The sequence below is a fragment of the Musca domestica genome, unplaced genomic scaffold (genome assembly GCF_030504385.1).
Source record: "Musca domestica strain aabys unplaced genomic scaffold, Musca_domestica.polishedcontigs.V.1.1 4, whole genome shotgun sequence".
NCBI lineage: Eukaryota > Metazoa > Arthropoda > Insecta > Diptera > Muscidae > Musca > Musca domestica.
In genome coordinates this window covers 24,704,481-24,722,564 of record NW_026712328.1, presented here as the reverse complement: position 1 = coordinate 24,722,564, position 18,084 = coordinate 24,704,481, and the positions used below count along the sequence as shown (strand labels likewise).

Here is an 18,084-nt window from a genome sequence, read left to right as displayed (position 1 = left end):
CCTTACCACTATGTGGTGTAGGGTATAATCAATATAGCTACAAGTTTCTCTCTCTCCAATCTACCGATACCATATAATTGTACCACCCAATTTAAGGGTTATGGGCATATTTTTCAACATAATGGTTTGAAATTTAGCATTCGAAGTTCCTATTGGGTACTTTTTTGCTTCCAAGCCGATCAGCTGGTCGTTCGCTAAACTTAACTTACGGCTCACAAACTTTATTTAGTCGATTTTGATATTCAAATTTTCTAAGACAAATTTTGCAAATGATTTTTCAATGATCTAAAATTTAACGCTGTTGAATGTAGCTAATTTCCTGGTCTTAAAATTTACAATTTAAAAAAAAATTCTCATAAAAAATAGAGTCATTAACCATTGTTATCATAATGAATTCAAGCTACTAGTTTTTTATAATTTCTATTAAATTTATTGGATAAAATGTTTTTTGAGACGTAAATTAATAAATTAGGGGAAGTAGCCAATAAAAAACAAATCTCTTAAAATATTGTCTATTCGGTATTTAATTTATACATATAATTAAAAAATCATTGAACTATGTATTTAAATAAGGTACAATTAATTATAACCATTCCATTCTGATATGATCAGCCTATAATTCAGACTTGAATGTTCACTTTCATTTAAATGGAATAAATGTAACTTCGTATTCAATATTCAAGACAAACCCAATTTGGGTTTATGGCTTGATTAAGAAATTTCTTTAAATGTCTATATGTTCTAACGGAAACCTTTTATTTTAAGATTCAGAGCCAGTTATATTGCTTGTAATTTCCAGTTTTTTGATATCTTAAATAATTTTACTAATTTTAAGCTTACATCTATCGATCTTGGATGTGGCTGATAAAATCAATTTCTTAATGTATTTTATTACTATACTTACATATGTAAACTGAACATACAAGCATGGGATGAAACTTGATTCGATTCTAATTGTGATACTAAATTTATTTTAGTTATCAAAGCAGACCTTTCTTCGACAGAAGGCTCTTTTAAAATCATATTTTCAAAATTTAATCACAATTTCAATAAAAGAAATGGTTACATTTGAAACATAATAAATCGATTCATTCCAAAACGAGCTAAAATGGTTTCCATCTCATACCTGATAGATTATATATGCCTACAACATTTTCGGCAAACATTAAATAACGTTACGAACGAATCTATGCATATAATTAAGAGCTCATTGAACTACTTAATTATAGAAACATTATGTATGAGAATAAAATATAAATTTATTATAAACTGGGCATTTCTCTTATATATATTTCCTGCATTATTAGGTGATGTCACTGTTTTATTTGTTTTAATTTTCAATATTTTCACTTTCATTAAAAAAGAATTTCTAATTTTAGAATTAGAATATAGAAGAATTCAATAAAAAAACACGAAGCAGATTGAATTACGCATTATTATGCAAATCTCTCTTCTCCACTACGAAATTGAAATATTTAAATTTTTTATAGCCAAATAATATCTTAGAATTGTCGTGACAATTTAAAAAGGTTGTAGTCGTTGGTATCAAATACCATTGCTATAGAGTGCATATTATGACTTTGATATGTCTTAAATATTAAACCGTTATAAAAACAAGTAAAAAACATTAAGTTCGGTCGGGCCAAACTTTTAATACTCTCCACCTTAGGCTAAAGGAAACATTAGAAGAAATGTGGCAAAAACCATTAAAATGCCGAATATCGGGAGGTACCGTTATATGGGGGCTATACAAAATCGTGGACCTACACATGCAATGTTTCGCCAAAGGAGCTAGAACCCATTATGACCTACAAATACCAAATTTCAGACAAATCCGTGAAAAAATGTGGCAAAAACCATCAAAATACCGAATATTGGGAGGTACCGTTATATGGGGGCTATACCAAATCATAGACCCATACATGCAATGTTTCGCCACCGGAGCAGGAATTCATCATGAGTACGTCAATTCTCTACAAAACAAAAACAAAGAAAAAAACAAGTAAAAAAGCTGTAAGTTCGGCCGGGCCGAACTTTGAATACCCTCCACCATTTGGAACGTATTTGGCAATTCAAAAACAATAAAAACCGTTAAAAATTCTGTTAAAATCTTAAAATTAACGAATGTAGCTGTTATATTAGGGTCTATACGACGACATGGACATGCATAGGCAATTTTTGTCATAAGCCACTTCAATATTTAAATGCGAAACTTAAAAAAATCTGTGAATAATGTCGCTAAAATCATCAAAACACTGGATACCGGGAGGTACCGTTATATGGGGGGCTATACGAAGACGTGGACCTGCACAGACAATTTCCTGCCATAGGCTGTAGCATCCATTACGAACATCAAATACCAAATTAAAAAAAATTCCGGTGAAAAATGTCGCTAAAATCAACAAAGTATCGAATATCGGGAGGTTCCATTTATGGGGCTATACGAAAACGCGGACTTGCACAGAAAATTTTCTGTCTTAGGCTGTAGCATCCATAACGAACTTCAAATACCAAATTTGAAGCAATTCCGATGAATATTGTCGCTAAAATCATCAAAATACCGAATATCGGGAGGTACCCTTATATGGTGGCTTTACCAAAACGTGGACCAACATAGCCCATTTCCAATACCAAAAGTCCTGCAGTAAAATTGCGTCAATCTACTTCAATTCGTTCGGAAGCTAGAGTGATTTCCACAGACGGATAGGCAGACATCGCTAAATCGACATTAATTTTTGTCTGTAAGCTGCAATATGAGCTTCATATTCTTTGAAAAATTTATATATTATATATTATATTTTGATACAAATTCAAGTTTATTGTACACAAAAGGGTTTATATCAGCCCAAATCAAATAGTTTTTTGGCACATATGACCGAATTCAGCCAGGAATAGAGTGTGTCAAATTTGGTGAAAATCGGCTCAGATGTAACTAGAGGTCGCATATAGCTTCATATTTTAGAATAAGTTTAGATTTGTTCGAATTGATCACTTTTGGCACGAATTATGGCCTTCAAACGGCCAATGAAACCGTCAGACGCTGCCCGAATGTTGCTTTGTGGTATGTTGGCCCATTTCCGACAATGCGCTTGCTTGAGGTTATCGTGAGGTGAAAATACTCCAGACACAATAGTCCAACGGATCGGTATCCGGAGATTTTGGTGGTCATTGTGCGCTGGAAATGAAGCGAGGAACCTCATTTTGTAACCATTCTTGGATGGCACGTGCTGAGGGCGGCGATGGTGCTGAGTCCTGTTGGAATGTCAAAGGTCTGTGGCCAAAATGTTTGCGTGCCCAAGGCTTTACTTCACCCTCCAGAATATTTTCGCGATAATATTCGGCATTTATTCCGATGCCGCACACACCATCACCATTACGAAGATTCACATTTTCAGCTGACCTCTTTGGCAAGTAAACACGATCATTTTGTTTTGCAGCGAATGTTCTTTTCATCGGAGAAAACCAAATTCGGCAGTTCACCACTTTCGGTCAAGCGAAGCAACCCTTAGCTCTTTTGAGTCTATTTTCTTTCAGTTGCGGTGTAAGTTCTTGTACTTTTTGGAATTTCATAGGCTTTACCCCGAGCTCATTTTTCAATATTTGTTAAATGGAATATTGTGATGTGTTCAGCTCACAAGCCATTTTTCGACCACTGCGACGCGAGTTTCGATCAAGTCGCTTCTTTAGCTTTCGAACTATTTCTGCTGATGTCGCTGTTTTCTTCCGTCCACTTCCCTGACGTCGGGCCACGCCACCATTATCACGGTAACAAGCGATGGTACTTTAACTATAGCCACTTGTTGTTTTCCAGCCAAATATGAAGAAATCACACTATCACGCTTGAATTCCATTACGAATACTTTTTTTCGAAAAATTCTCAACAAAATGTTTTTGTACGCTTGTAAACAATATAATGAGCTGTCATTAGAATAATTTTAACAGCTATTGGACAAGGGGCTTAGGAATGACAGCAGTCTGAAGTTGGTTGCAATCGTTTTATCTCACCCTGTATATATTTTTCATCCGATTTTCCCTCACACCCGTAAAACGTAATCCAAAACAGTGATATTTGGTGCCATTTAAAAATACCTCTGACGTTTTTCAGATATCAGATATGGATATAGCTCCCATATATATCTTCATCCGATTTCATGTTTATTGTGTATCAAATATTTAAAATCAACTCAAATGGGATAGATAGATGGGATAGGACATCGGTCCAGACATAGTTCCGATATATGCTTTAATCTAGGGGTACTCAAAGTCGAGAGACACAAATATCTTCGTCAAATTTAGTGGAAATCGATTCAGGGTTCCAAATTATCATGATGTATATTCTACTTAAAAAAAAAAACCATATAAACGGTTATTTGGTAGGGGTAGCTCTACTAAATATGCATAGCGGTGACTCTTGATACAGTCGGTTTCGTCCGATTTTTTACCTTCTTGTACTGGTTTCTTTTTGTAAACAGTGATGACATAAATTTGTGCTTTCCTGTTCGATATAAACTGTTGAAATGCCTTGACTAATAAAGTTACTCCACCTAATTAAGCTCTTTTTCACATATTCAACTCATATATTTCGGATAGTTTAATTAACACTTTTAAAATGCAATATCTCTGATATTTCAAGTCATAGCCATATTGCCACATAATTATAATTATAATTATAATGTTCATCGGCAAATAACACACACACACGCGCGCACCACTTTTCTTATTAGGAAATTTTAAATTGTCTATAACTTTCGTGGCAATTATGCCATTTGAGCTATAATCATTTTGGCCCACCATTAAATTTCAAATTTAACGTTTAGAATCTCCCGAACGATAATCTCAAGGCAAAACCTATAATATTTGTATCCTTTCATTAAATATTTCGGCATGAACTTTGTCGCATTGAACGAACGACCGAACAAACCAGCACCCATGAACCCGAAAGTGAATTAAATAAGTATACATTTGTTGTTGTGTGTGCCATGCCATTACTTGGGCGCGTGAACCTACCTAAACCGCCTTTTACAGCAGGATTTTACCTGGTTAATAAACGCTATGCAGTCGAAATATAGATTATAATTATTTTGCATCGTTTATTGAATTATTGATAAATCGAAACACTTTCAGGGCGATATGCCAAGAAGGTGGGCCGGAATGATTTGAACCATGATGGTAGCTGTGGCAATGGTGCTGTGCCGTTATATTTACAACATAATAAACGGTGTTAATGGTATTCAGTTATGGGGTTGCAAAGCTGTCGAATATTATAGGGGATCCCAAGCCCATTTACCCTTTCTCACTCATTATGACACAAGGCCTGCTTACATTGGCGTAATGAAAATAATTATCATTTACACTATACTGCAACGATATGTTTTCTTGAACTTAATTAGAAGAACTATTGGGCCTCTCGAAATATTCTTTTGAGGACTCAAATACTTATTGAACCCTTTTGGAATTAATAGATTATCCCAAATGTTAAGAGGGGTATAGGTACTATATAGAATTAGGTACATAGTGCAATATTCCATTCGACAAACATTGAAAAATGAGCTGGGGGTAAAGCTATTGAAATTCGAAAAAGTTCAAGAACTTATACTGCAACTGAAAGAAAATAGACTCAAAAGAGCTAAAGAGCTGCTTCGTTTGGCCGAAAGTGGTGAACTGCCGGATTTGGTTTTCTCCGATGGGAAAACCTTCGTTGTCCAGCAGTTTGTAAACAAGCAAAATGATCGTGTTTACTTGCCTAGAAAGTCAGCTGAAAATGTGCACCTTCGGTTGGCCACCAGAACTCAAGCGCGGCCATGTTGATGGTGACCTTGGACCTTGGACATTCCAACAGAACTCAGCACCATCGCACTCAGCACACGCCACCCAAAAATGGTTACAAAATGAGGGTCCTCGCTTCATTTTCAGCGCACAATGGCCACCAAAATCACCGGATATCAATCCGTTGGACGATTGTGTCTGGAGTATTTTGGAAAGCAAGGCTTCGCCGGGAATGGTCCAGAATACCGCAGAGCAACATTCGGGCAGCGTGTGACGGTTTCATTTTTTGCTTTCATTCAATAAAATTAAAAAAAAAAATAACAAATTATGGTGTTTGACTTTGTTGCAGTTTTTTATCTCACCCTGTATATATATTCTTTATAAGCATACAATTCTATGTCAATTTAGCGATGTCCGTTCGCCTGTCCGTCTGTGAAAATCGCTCTAACTTCCGAACGAATTGAAGTAGGTTAATAAAATGTTACTCTACGCTAGGTCTGCAGGACTTTTGGTATTGAAAATTTGCTATACAGGTTAACGTTTAGATATAGCCCCCATGTAACTGTACCTCCCAATCTTCGGTATTTTAGAGATGTTATTCACCGGAGTTGTTTCAAATATCGTATTTGAAGTTCCTAATAGGTACTACAGCCTGTGACAGAAAATTGTCTATACAGGACCAGGTCTTCGCATAATTCCCATAGAACGGCGCTTCCCTGTATTAGGTATTTTGAAAATTGCAACGACATTATTCACCGAAATGGTTTCAAATTTCGCATTTGCACTTCGTAACGAGTACTACAACCTATTACAGAAAATTGCCTATGCAGGTCCAGGTCTTTGAATAGCCACCATAATTCGGTACCTCTCATATTCGGTATTTTGATGATTTTTGCTACATTATTCACCGGAATTTTTTAAAATTTCGTATTTGTACTTAGTAACGAGTACTAAAACATGTGACAGAAAATTTCCTATGCAGGTCCAGGACCTCGTATATCGGTACATCTCTATATTCGGTATTTTGATGATTTTAGCTACATTATCCACAGGAATTATTGAAAATTTCGTATTAGAAGTTCCTACAGCGTACTACAGTATAACAGTCTATGACAGAAAACTGTATATGCAGGTACAGGTCTTCGTATAGCCCCCATGTAACGACACCCCCTATATTCGGTATTTTGATGTTTTTGCGACATTTGAATACTATAATGGCTATGACTAAAATTGCCTATGCATCTACGTTTTCGTAAGGATCCCGTTATAACGGTTAATCCCTATATACTGTATTCTTAAGATTTCATTCAAAGTTCGATCCGGCCCAAAATAATACACTTATTCCTGACCTGAATCATCCAAACATATATTTCTAAGTCAATATAGGCACGCTGTTAAATAATCCTAAAAATTATTTCAAAACGCTTGCTAATTTCTTTGTAAAACATATATTTTCAATATTTTATCGCACAGATCGGGTATAACACCTTTCATCTATATTACTGTAATATTTGACTTGTTTTGTTTTGATTTTTGAAAAATCAGTGTAGTCGTGTGTTGATAAAATAGTGATTAGCATAATTTTAGCACCCGTTTATTAGCACGTTATGCAGCATGCCTGAATATATATGTATGTATGTATGCATGCATGCATGCCTGTCTGTATGTAAATTAATATGCCATACATTTATGTGATGTTATGTTTGTCGACATGTGTTAATAGTTATGTAAATGATGAATAGAAAAAAATAATCAAACACCCATGGTTGGGAGCAGAGATTTACATACAAACCTATATTGGATAATAATATTTTAATTTCTTAATACTTTGAGAGCAGAAAATTGTTCTGCAGAATGCTTGAGGTAAACATATGGAAAGTGAGAATCTTTTTAAATGGTGCGCTGAAGAAATAAAAACAACACATTTATAAGCTTATGATAGGGAAATTGCTTTGAAATTGAATGGTTTTAATAATGATTATAATGATCGTTCCCAAAAAGGTAACGGTTCCAAAAAGTGACTATATAAGGTTAATTAAACCGTATCAATTTCAAAGTTCAGAGCACTAAAGCATTGGGTGGTGAAATATTTTTGAGTTACCAGACACTGACTTGTTTAATTCATTTCTTCGAAATACATGTTCCGATGTTAGAGCTTTTAGCGTGCAATACAGTTCAAATTTTTATGCGGCCTATCGAAGCGAGATTTGTCAACCAATCAAAATATCATATAAAAAGCTATCCAGTAAAAATTCACATTACAACATAACAAGTTACCTAACCAATTTTTGTTAGTCCTAACTACTGACAAATCATCCTACTAGCCCAATAAATTATAATAAGTATTTGCCACCAGATATAATAAGCAGAAAAACGTTTTTGTTTTACCTTTAATGTTCCATTTCACTAAAATTTCTGTTATACCCTCCGTACCATGGAGGGTATACTAAGTTTGCAATTCAAATTGTAACTCCTAGAAATAAGCATTTTAGACACCACACAGTTTATATATTCTTGATCAGCATGAGATTCGACGGTGTTCCCAGATATTCGATATTTTAAAAATTTTCTAGTCCCCTCTATATATAAAATTATCTATAATGCTAGATAACCCTCATATAACAGTAGTTTTCAATATTTGGTATTTTAATGATTGTAGCCACATTTTCCGTTTTTTTATACCCTCCACCATACTATGGAGGGTATATTAACTTTGTCATTCCATTTGTAACTCCTCGAAATACTCATGTCAGACCCAACAATGTATATATATTCTTGATCAGCGTAAAATTCTAAGTTGATTTAGCGATGTCCGTCTGTCTGTCCGTCTGTCTGTCTGTCTGTCTGTCTGTCCGTCCGTCTGTCTGCTGTAATCACGCTATCTTTCGAATGAATTGTGATAGATGGCTAAAATTTTGCACACATGTTTATTTTTTCAGTAGGCAGGTTAAGTTCGTAAATGGGCCATGTAGGTCCACGTTTTCATATAGCCCCCATATAACGGTACCTCCCTCTATTCGGTATTTTGATGATTTTAGCGACATTATTTACGGGAATTGTTTCAAATTTGGTATTTGAAGTTCAAAATGGACACTACACCCTAAGATGGAAAACTGTCTATGCAGGTCCACGTCTTCATATAGCCCCCATATAACGGTACCTCCCGATATTCGGTATTTTGATGAGTTTAGCAACATTATTCACGGGAATTGTTTCAAATTTGGTATTTGAAGTTCAAGGTGGATACTACACCCTAAGACAGAAAATTGTTTGTGCAGGTCCACGTCTTCATATAGCCCCCATATAACGGTACCTCCCTATATTCGGTATTTTGATGATTTTAGCGACATTATTCACCGGAATTGTTTTTGGAGTTCGAATTGGTATTTGAAGTTCGTTATGGGAACTACAGTCTGTTACAGAAAATTGTCTGTGCGGGTCCAGGTCTTCGTATAGGCCCCATATATCAGTACCTCCCTATATTCGGTATTTTGACGATTTTAGGTACAATACCCACCAAAATTGTTTGAGATGTGGTATTTGAAGTTCGTAATGGATGCTACAGCCTGGGACAGAAAATTGTCTATGCTGGTCCAGGTCTTCGCACAGCTCCAATTTAACGGCACCTCCTTATAATATCGTATATAAGGATAAGGAATTGACGATTTTAGCTACATTATTCACCGTTTATTTCAAGTTTCGAATTTGAATATGGTAATGGCTTATGACAAACAATGCCTATGTATGTCCACGTCGTATAGACCCCAATAAAACGGCTATATTCGGTATTTTTAAAATTTTAACAAAAATTTTTAAAGATTTTATTTTTTAAAAATTTCCAAATTCGTTGCAAATGGTGGAGGGTATTAAAAGTTCGGCCCGGCCGAACTTACTGCTTTTTAACTTGTTAATTTTAAAACAAGTAAAAAATCTGTAATTTCGGCCGGGCCGAACTTTGAATACCCTCCACCATTTGGAACGAATTTGGCAATTCTCAAAAACAATTAAATCCGTTATCAATTCTGTTAAAATCTTAAAAATACCGAGTGTAGCTTTCATATTAGGGTCCATACGACGACATGGACCTGCACAGGTAACATTTGTCATAAGCCATTACAATATTCAAATGCGAAACGTAAAAAAAATCGAATATTGGGAGGTTCCGTTATATGGGGGCTATAATAAGACGTGGACCTGCACAGAAAATTTTCTATCTTAGACTGTAGTATCCATTACGAACTTCAAATACCAAATTTGAAACAATTCCGGTGAAAATGTCCCTAAAATCATTAAAATACCGAATATCGGGGGTTCCGTAATATGGGGGCTCTACGAAGATGTGGACCTGCACAAACAATTTCTGTCTAAGGCTGTAGTATATATTACGAACTTTAAATACCAAATTTGAAACAATTCTGGTGAATAGTATCGCTAAAATTGTCAAAATACCAAATGTCAGGAGGTACCGTTATATGGGGGCTATACCAAAACGTGGACCTACATGGCCCATTTTCAATACCAAAAGTCCTGCAGACATAACATACATTTGAGTAAAATTGTATCAATATACTTCAATTCGTTCGGAATCTAGAGTGTTTTCCAGAGACGGACAGACGGACGGACATCGCTAAATCGACATAGAATTTTATGCTGATCAAGAATATATATACTTTGTGGGGTCCAAAATGTGTATTTCGAGGTGTTACAAACGGAATGACAAACTTAATGTACCCTCCATACTATGGTGGAGGGTAAAACAAAACATATAACTACTGGGTCTTGGAACTTAAAACTCGTAACTTTCCAATCGATATTGGTGCTGCTGGTACAGATTTTAAGTTTTCATCATTTTATGTTATCATCATCGGTTCAGACCACTTTTCCGTCTCTCAGACTATGCCCGATTATTTAAGTACATTCCAAATTGCGTTATGGTTGGAAAAAGTGGAAAGAAAATATTATATTGACGAGAAAAATATGTTGAATATATTGTGTGGAGGCTAATATTTTTCATGTACGCTGCTGACCTAAGTCCGGCAAAAAAATTACAACTTTTCTTAGACTGTATCGGAACCTCGACTTTATTTTGAAGTTTATCGTTTTGAAGTTTACCAAAGATCTTATTTGTTAAACCCTTGCATAGTGGTTCTGAGGGTGAGATAAAAAAACTGCAATCAACTTCAGATTGCTGTCATTTCTAAGCCACTCGTCAAAAGAGCTAGAGTTTCTTCGCTTGGCCAAAAGTGGTGGTTCTCCGATGAGAAACATTAATTGTCCAACAGTTTGTAAATAAACGAAATGATCGTTTTTACTTGCCAAAGAGGTCAGCCGAAAATGTGCACGCAAACATTTTGATCGCGGACCTTGGACATTCCAACAGGACTTAAAAAATGTAAAAATTATGGCATTTGACGTTGTTGCAGTTGTTTATCTCACCCTGTACAAATTAACCTCAATATTTTAGAGAGCTTGCATCAAATCAAAACTCATTGGTTTAAAAAATCGGTCATTTCGATTCGCTTTTTTTGTATAGGGTCTAGAGGTAAAAGCCTATCTATTTTTTTTGACGTTTTAGTCATATTTTCATTTATATGCGTCAAATTTTGGTATCTTGCAGTTTCAGGATCAGAGTGATGGTTTTAAATCAATGCTGCTGATATCGATAGGTTAAATTCCAAATACAAACTTGGAACACTTTGTAATATATTTCCGTTTAATATGACTCTCTCGAATATAAGGGTAATTTGCATATAAGTCTGAAATCATGGCAAATGCAATTACTTTCATTTAACTTGACTTATCATACCAACCCCCATTTGTTTATTTTACATTCTCTCTCCTTGTGGATGCCGATAAATAAACCAACAACACATGTTTGCAAGCGAATAATGTTGTTGATGACGTTTAAATTGACTTACTTGTTATTTGTTTTCATTCCTAATATTTATTTTGTTCTCTCTGTTCTTTTCGTTTATCTTGCAGATCGTTTGGGCAAAGTGTGATCGCGGAGTCGCGGTTGGTACATGTGCTCCAGCAATAAAAAAGTGAATCATCTCTGCTCTTAGGGGGAAAAAACCAAACAAACCGAACTGAACTGAATTCACCATAAAAAGTAATTAACCAGCGAAGTAAGCAGAGTCGGCAGCAGAGCCGGCAGCAGAATATCCAAGCGTACAAACAAAAACATTGTTTTTTGCCTTGGCTGGAACCGCTGCATGAGACGATCTGTGTTCAACATCATGGCAGTGATCTACAGGTAATTCAACTAAAAGCACAACTGAAGCGCGAAAGAAATACAACATTTTAAGCCAAAAAAATTGAATTGTAAAATAAACAATTGAAAACAAAATCGAAAACCAAAAAAAAAAAAAAAAACAAATCAAAGTCGTTCAGCAAAACCGGATAAACGGAAAAAAGGTGTGAATATTTTGTTTCTTTACAAAAAAAAGCTAGAGGAGAAAGGTACTAAAAGTGCAGTCGAAATAAAATTTGCGCGTGCAAAGCCGTAAATCCTCAAAAATATTAAATAACTTGAAATTTTTGGTGGGTATTTTATTCATTGATATGCTTGGGCAGTTTTGGAACTGCTATGTAATCGATGGTGATAGTTAAGCGTTCATATGTAAAACTGTTGCCGTAGTGATATTTTCACCATGTTTGGTCTTCTATAAAATTCACTAGAGTCATCTAATATTGGAAAGACGTGCCCGTGTTCTCATTAATATTTGATGACATTGTGTTTGTTTACTACGATAAGAGTCGTAACAGTAACAATTGCCAATTGCTGTGTTGGAACACTTGATATGGCAACACATGATGTTAATTGTCAATTCAGAAATATGACGGACAGAAATGTGCAATCTTTGGCACAATGAAATTTAAAAATGAACTTAAAGTGATATATTCGAAATTTTAATGATGATTTCTTTACATGACTTAACCAAGAAGAACAATTTTATGGATAATTTATGAATTGATACTCAGTTACTTATGAGAATTTTGAAGTTATGCAAAAGAAAAGTACAATTCCAAATGAGCTTTTCATATTTTTGATTTCTTTAGTTAAATTCAAAATTTGAAAAACTCATTTGGCAGATTTTCTGTCGTTTTCGTCATACAAAACCAGCTGAAGGTACTAAAAATATTGAAACATTCAAATTTGATCAAATTTTTGACAAGTTTATGGCCCAAAACATCGCGAAACATAAAGACTCCTGAAAGTTTATTATTTTTCATAAAACGCTTTTTGGCCGTATGCCTCTATGCAGTCGTATATCTGAGGTTATTAGTATTAACAAGCAAAAAAGCAGTAAGTTCGGCCGGGCCTAACTTTGAATACCCTCCACCATTTGGAACGAATTAGAAATTTTTCAAAAAAATAAAATCCATTAAAAATTCTTTTAAAATCTTTAAAATATCTAATATTGGAAGGTGCCGATATATGGGGGGATATACGATATTGTGGACCTATAATGACAAATCTATGTCTGCGTGTAAAGTACTCACAAGGAACTCCTTGTGTGGATTTTCAGATAATTCCATTGGAAAAAGTGGCTAAAATCATCAAAATACCGAATATAGGGGAGTACCGTTATATGGGGGATATACGATATTGTGGACCTATATAGATAATTCTCTGCAGAGGTATAAAGTACTCACAAGGAACTCCTTGTGTAGATTTTCAGACAATTCCGATGAAAAATGTGGGTAAAATCATAAAATACCGAATATCGGGGGGTACCGTTATATGGGGGATATACGACATCGTGGACCTGTATAGACAATTCTCTCTCAGGGGGTGAAGTGCTCACAAGGAACTACTTGTGTGGATTTTAAGACAATTCCGTTGAAAAATGTGGGTAAAATCATCAAAATGCCGAATATCGGGGGTACCGTTATATGGGGGATATACGATATCGTGGATCTATATAGATAATTCTCTGTCGAGGTATAAAGTACCCACAAGGAACTATTTGTGTAGATTTTCAGAGAATTCCATTGAAAAATGTGGCTAACATCATCAAAATACCGAATATCGGGCGTACCGTTATATGGGGGCTATACGATATCGTGGACCGATATAGCCCATCTTCGAACTTGACCTGCCTGCAGACAAAAGAGAGATCTGTGCAAAATTTTAGCTTCCTATCTTAATTCGTTTAGACTGTAGCGTGATTACAACAGACGGACAGACGGACGGACAGGGCTAAATCGCCTTAGAATTTTACGCTGATCAAGAATATATATACTTTGTTGGGTCTAAAATGATTATTTCGATGAGTTACAAACGGAATGACGAACTTAATATACCCTCCATACTTTTTTTGGTGGAGGGTATAAAAAGCGGATTCCGTATACCAAATTATAATTGCTCTAAAGCATACTATAGAGAGGAATATACTCCTCCTAATCGATTTCTACTGAATTTGCCAAGGCATTTGTGCCTTTTCAATTCGGGCCTGAATTTCCCATTTGGTGCACAATTAACTTGAAATAGTATAAATATACATATGGAAGCAATATCCAAATCTGATAAAATTTGGAAAATGTATTTCTGAGCTGTATTTGATAGATATTCCCGAATATCGTTACTATGGAGTGCATATTGCGGCTGTGCAGGATAAATTAAATAAACCGGATGAACAATATATATGGGAGCTATAGCCAGATTGAACCGATTTTCACCACATTTAACATACTTGTTTCTAGACTCAATTTCGTCGTAAGTGCCAAATTCCATCCTATTGGTTCTAATATTACACGTTTGGTGCACAATAAAAGGCAAATCGGACGAAGATATATATGGGAGCTTATCCAAATCTGAATCGATCTCGATAAAATTTAGCAAATGTATTTCTGAGCTGTATTTGATAAATTTTCCCAAATATTGTTGTTACAGAGTGCATATTACGGCTGCGGAGGACAATAATAACAAATCGGATGAACAGTATATATGGGAGCTATAGCAATATCTGAACCGATTTCGATCAAATTTGGCATACTTATTTTCAGGCCAAAATTCCATACTATTCGGGCTGATATTACACGTTTGGTGCACAATAAAAGGCAAATCGGACGAAGATATATATGGGAGCTATATCTAAATTTTTACCGATTATCTCCGATTTCAATAGGGTTCGTCCTTGGGCCAAACAAATGTTGTTTGCAAAGTTTCATCTCAATCGGATAATAAATGCGACCTGCATTTTGTTCACAAGAATACATGGACAGACGGACGGACAGACGGACTGACATGCATAAATCAACTTAGAAAGTGATTCTATGCAGATCATCAAAAGGAACTATGGGTCTATCTCGTTTCCTTTTGCCTGTTACAAACAAATGAACAAAGACATAATACCCTGACCACCTTGTGTTGTAGGGTATAAAAAGCTCCTAAAAGTTCACAATGGTATTTCGGAAAGAACTGTTAAAACGTTCTTAGTTTTTTATTCAAAATGTTGCCCCTTTCTCTGGGAGGCATCAAAAGGAGTTTGCTGTTTTTATAATTTTTAAAACTAATTCAAATATTATATTAACTTTGTCCTTCCGTTTGTAACATGTCTTAATATTCGTCGTAGACATCACGATACAGGCCACATTATTTGACGTAGAGCGTCAAAATTTAGCAGAATAATTTGTATTGTGTCTAGGATGGTTGGTGTTGAAAATGACATATATCGGTCCACGTTTTGGTATAGTCCCCATATAACGGTACCTCCCGATATTCGGTATTTTGATGATTTTTGCTGCAATTTTTCATTGATTTGTCTTAAAATTGGTATTTGTTGGTCATAGTGGGTTCTAGCTGCGGTAGCGAAACATTGCATGTATAGGTCCACGTTTTTGTATAGCCCCCTAATAACTGTACCTCCCCATATTCGGTATTTTGATGATTTTTGCCACATTTTTTTACGAATTTTTGTCTGAGAATTGGTATTTGTAGGTCATAATGGGTCCTAGTTCGTGTGGCGAAACATTGTATGTATAGGTCCACGCTTTGCTATAGCTTCCATATAACGGTATCTCCCGATATTCGGTATTTTGATGGTTTTTGTCACATTTCTTCATGGATTTGTCTAAAAATTGGAATTAGTTGGTCATAATAGGTTCTAGCTCCGTTAGCGAAACATTGTATGTATAGGTCTACATTTTTGTATAGCCCTATATAGCGGTACCTCCCGATATTCGGTATTTTGATGATTTTTGCCAAATTTTCCCACGAATATGTCTAAAAATTGGCATTTGTGGGTCATAATTGGTTCTAATGTTTCCATTACCCTAATCTAAAAAACTTAATATTTTTTACTTGTTTTTTAATACATCTGCTCTGTGTGATAAAATATTTAAATCTTCTTACGCATTGTCTGTGATATATTTTATTATTTTAGTATTTTCTCTAATTATTGCTTCTTTTTTGTCCATCCCCGAACTTGATTAAACTTTTATAGAAATATGAGAGTATACAATGATTAGTCCCAAAGATATATGGTATTGAAATTCGTTATTTCAAGAGGCACCGTTTTGCCGTATCCAAAGTTACATTAAATCCGTAGCCAAATATTTGACCGCCCATAACCCTCAAATAATACGCTTAATACGCCTACTTACTTCGATATTTTTAAAAATTTAAGTATCAAAAGAAAATATTTTATTGTTTAAAAAATATGATATATAACTGTCAGTGTAGAAATCACCAGATGTGGCATTTCTATAGTAGACAAGAATCTGAAAAAGTATTAAAAAATTTTTTTATCACAGGATATTGACTTCGGTGAACAATTAAAATTAATTATTCGATATACAATTCTGGATGTTGGCCAATAAACAATGTTTCACATCGGTCAAACAATAACATCTCAACAGATTACACGAGGTGTTGAGTGATTTATAGATGTCAGTTAGTTCAATGATCCATGCAACAACAATGTATGGATATGAGGAAATTTCTTTCGCACTGGGAAAATTGATGATTTCCTACTGAATTTTTGTTTAAGTTCCAGGCCAATGTGATATATATGTGATTGGTTGTGATATGCGTACATATGGAGTATAACAAGTTAAAAAGCCCTCAGCCAATGTTTAATTATTTAAGTATGTTTAGACTTCTATTATGATTATTTAAATTGTTGACCTTCTATGAAATGGGTTCTGAAGGAATGGGCCTATATTGTCCATTTCGAATCGGACCTAAATAAATACGATATAAAAATTGCGACGTGCCAGATTTGGACTATACTTCCTTCACTTTACATGACATATGTGATAATTTTTAGAAAATGTATTCAACATTAAAGCTTCATCTAATATATATAAAAATATTGGTATGGGAAAAATTACAAGAAAGTCGAATATTATTTCATACATAGATTCCATATTCATCTTAGGTTTCTGGTTAAGAGAGATATATTTATATAGCAAGTTTACTTATTTCGCAAGTTATGACAGATAAAAGTATTAAAAATTATAACCAGAAGGGGTTTGCAGATATATATCACTTTCACAACGGATCTTGTATTAGCAAAAATGTTTATATGTATGAAATTTGAAGAGAATTTGATGCTTATTTTGTTTCTTTGGGAGTTTTGTTTTTCAAAATCTTGAACCCTATATAGGGCAGGTAGCAAAAGAAATGGTCCGATCTCTACCATTTTATAACAGATCTTGATGGAAATATTGAGATGTACCAAGTCTGGAATGGAATCGGATGTTAATTTCGCGTTTTGTGAGTTTCATGGATAGTTAATATGAGCCTTTTTGGTGGAGTTACCAGAAGGAGTAAACCGATATATCCCATCTTCACAACGGATCTTTTGTTAGTGAAAATAATGGAGTTTGTGAAATATAAATAGAACTTGATGTTTATTTCGGATTTTATAAACGTTTTGGTTATTCAAAACTTTGACCCTTTGTGGGGGAGGTATCAGAAGGAGTGGACCGATATATTCCATATTGACACCATATCTTGGGTTTATAAAAATATTGTGGTGTGTGAAATTTGATAATCGTACTCTTACATCACATTTTATGAGAGTTGAAATTATTCACAATTTTGACCATTCGTGGGGGAGGTACTTGATGGAGTTAACCGATATTGCCCATTTTCACATCTGACCTAGCACTGACGCAAATATAAGGATTTGCAAAGTCGGAGCAAAATCGGATTATCGTTTCTCTTGCTGTGCAGAAAATATATTTTTTGAAAATTTCGACCTTTGTGGGGGAGGTATCAGAAGGAGTGCGCCGATATATTCCATCATAACACCAGACCTTAATAATTAATTAATAAAAATATTGGGATGTGTAAAATTTGAAGAC

At 34.8% G+C, this 18,084-nt stretch overlaps 1 protein-coding gene across 3 annotated transcripts in view; it reads left to right on the top strand.

The window, feature by feature from the left end:
* The window catches only part of LOC101894545 (gelsolin), an 82,896-nt gene that overhangs the window by 9,814 nt on the left and 54,998 nt on the right, over nt 1–18,084 (top strand). Inside the window, exon 2 of one of the 3 annotated variants that reach the window (XM_059126933.1) lies at nt 11,749–12,022. In XM_059126933.1, the coding sequence (XP_058982916.1) occupies nt 11,982–12,022 (41 nt within the window). In that variant the 5' untranslated portion in view covers nt 11,749–11,981. The other 2 variants (XM_059126934.1, XM_059126935.1) reach the window with 2 other exon arrangements.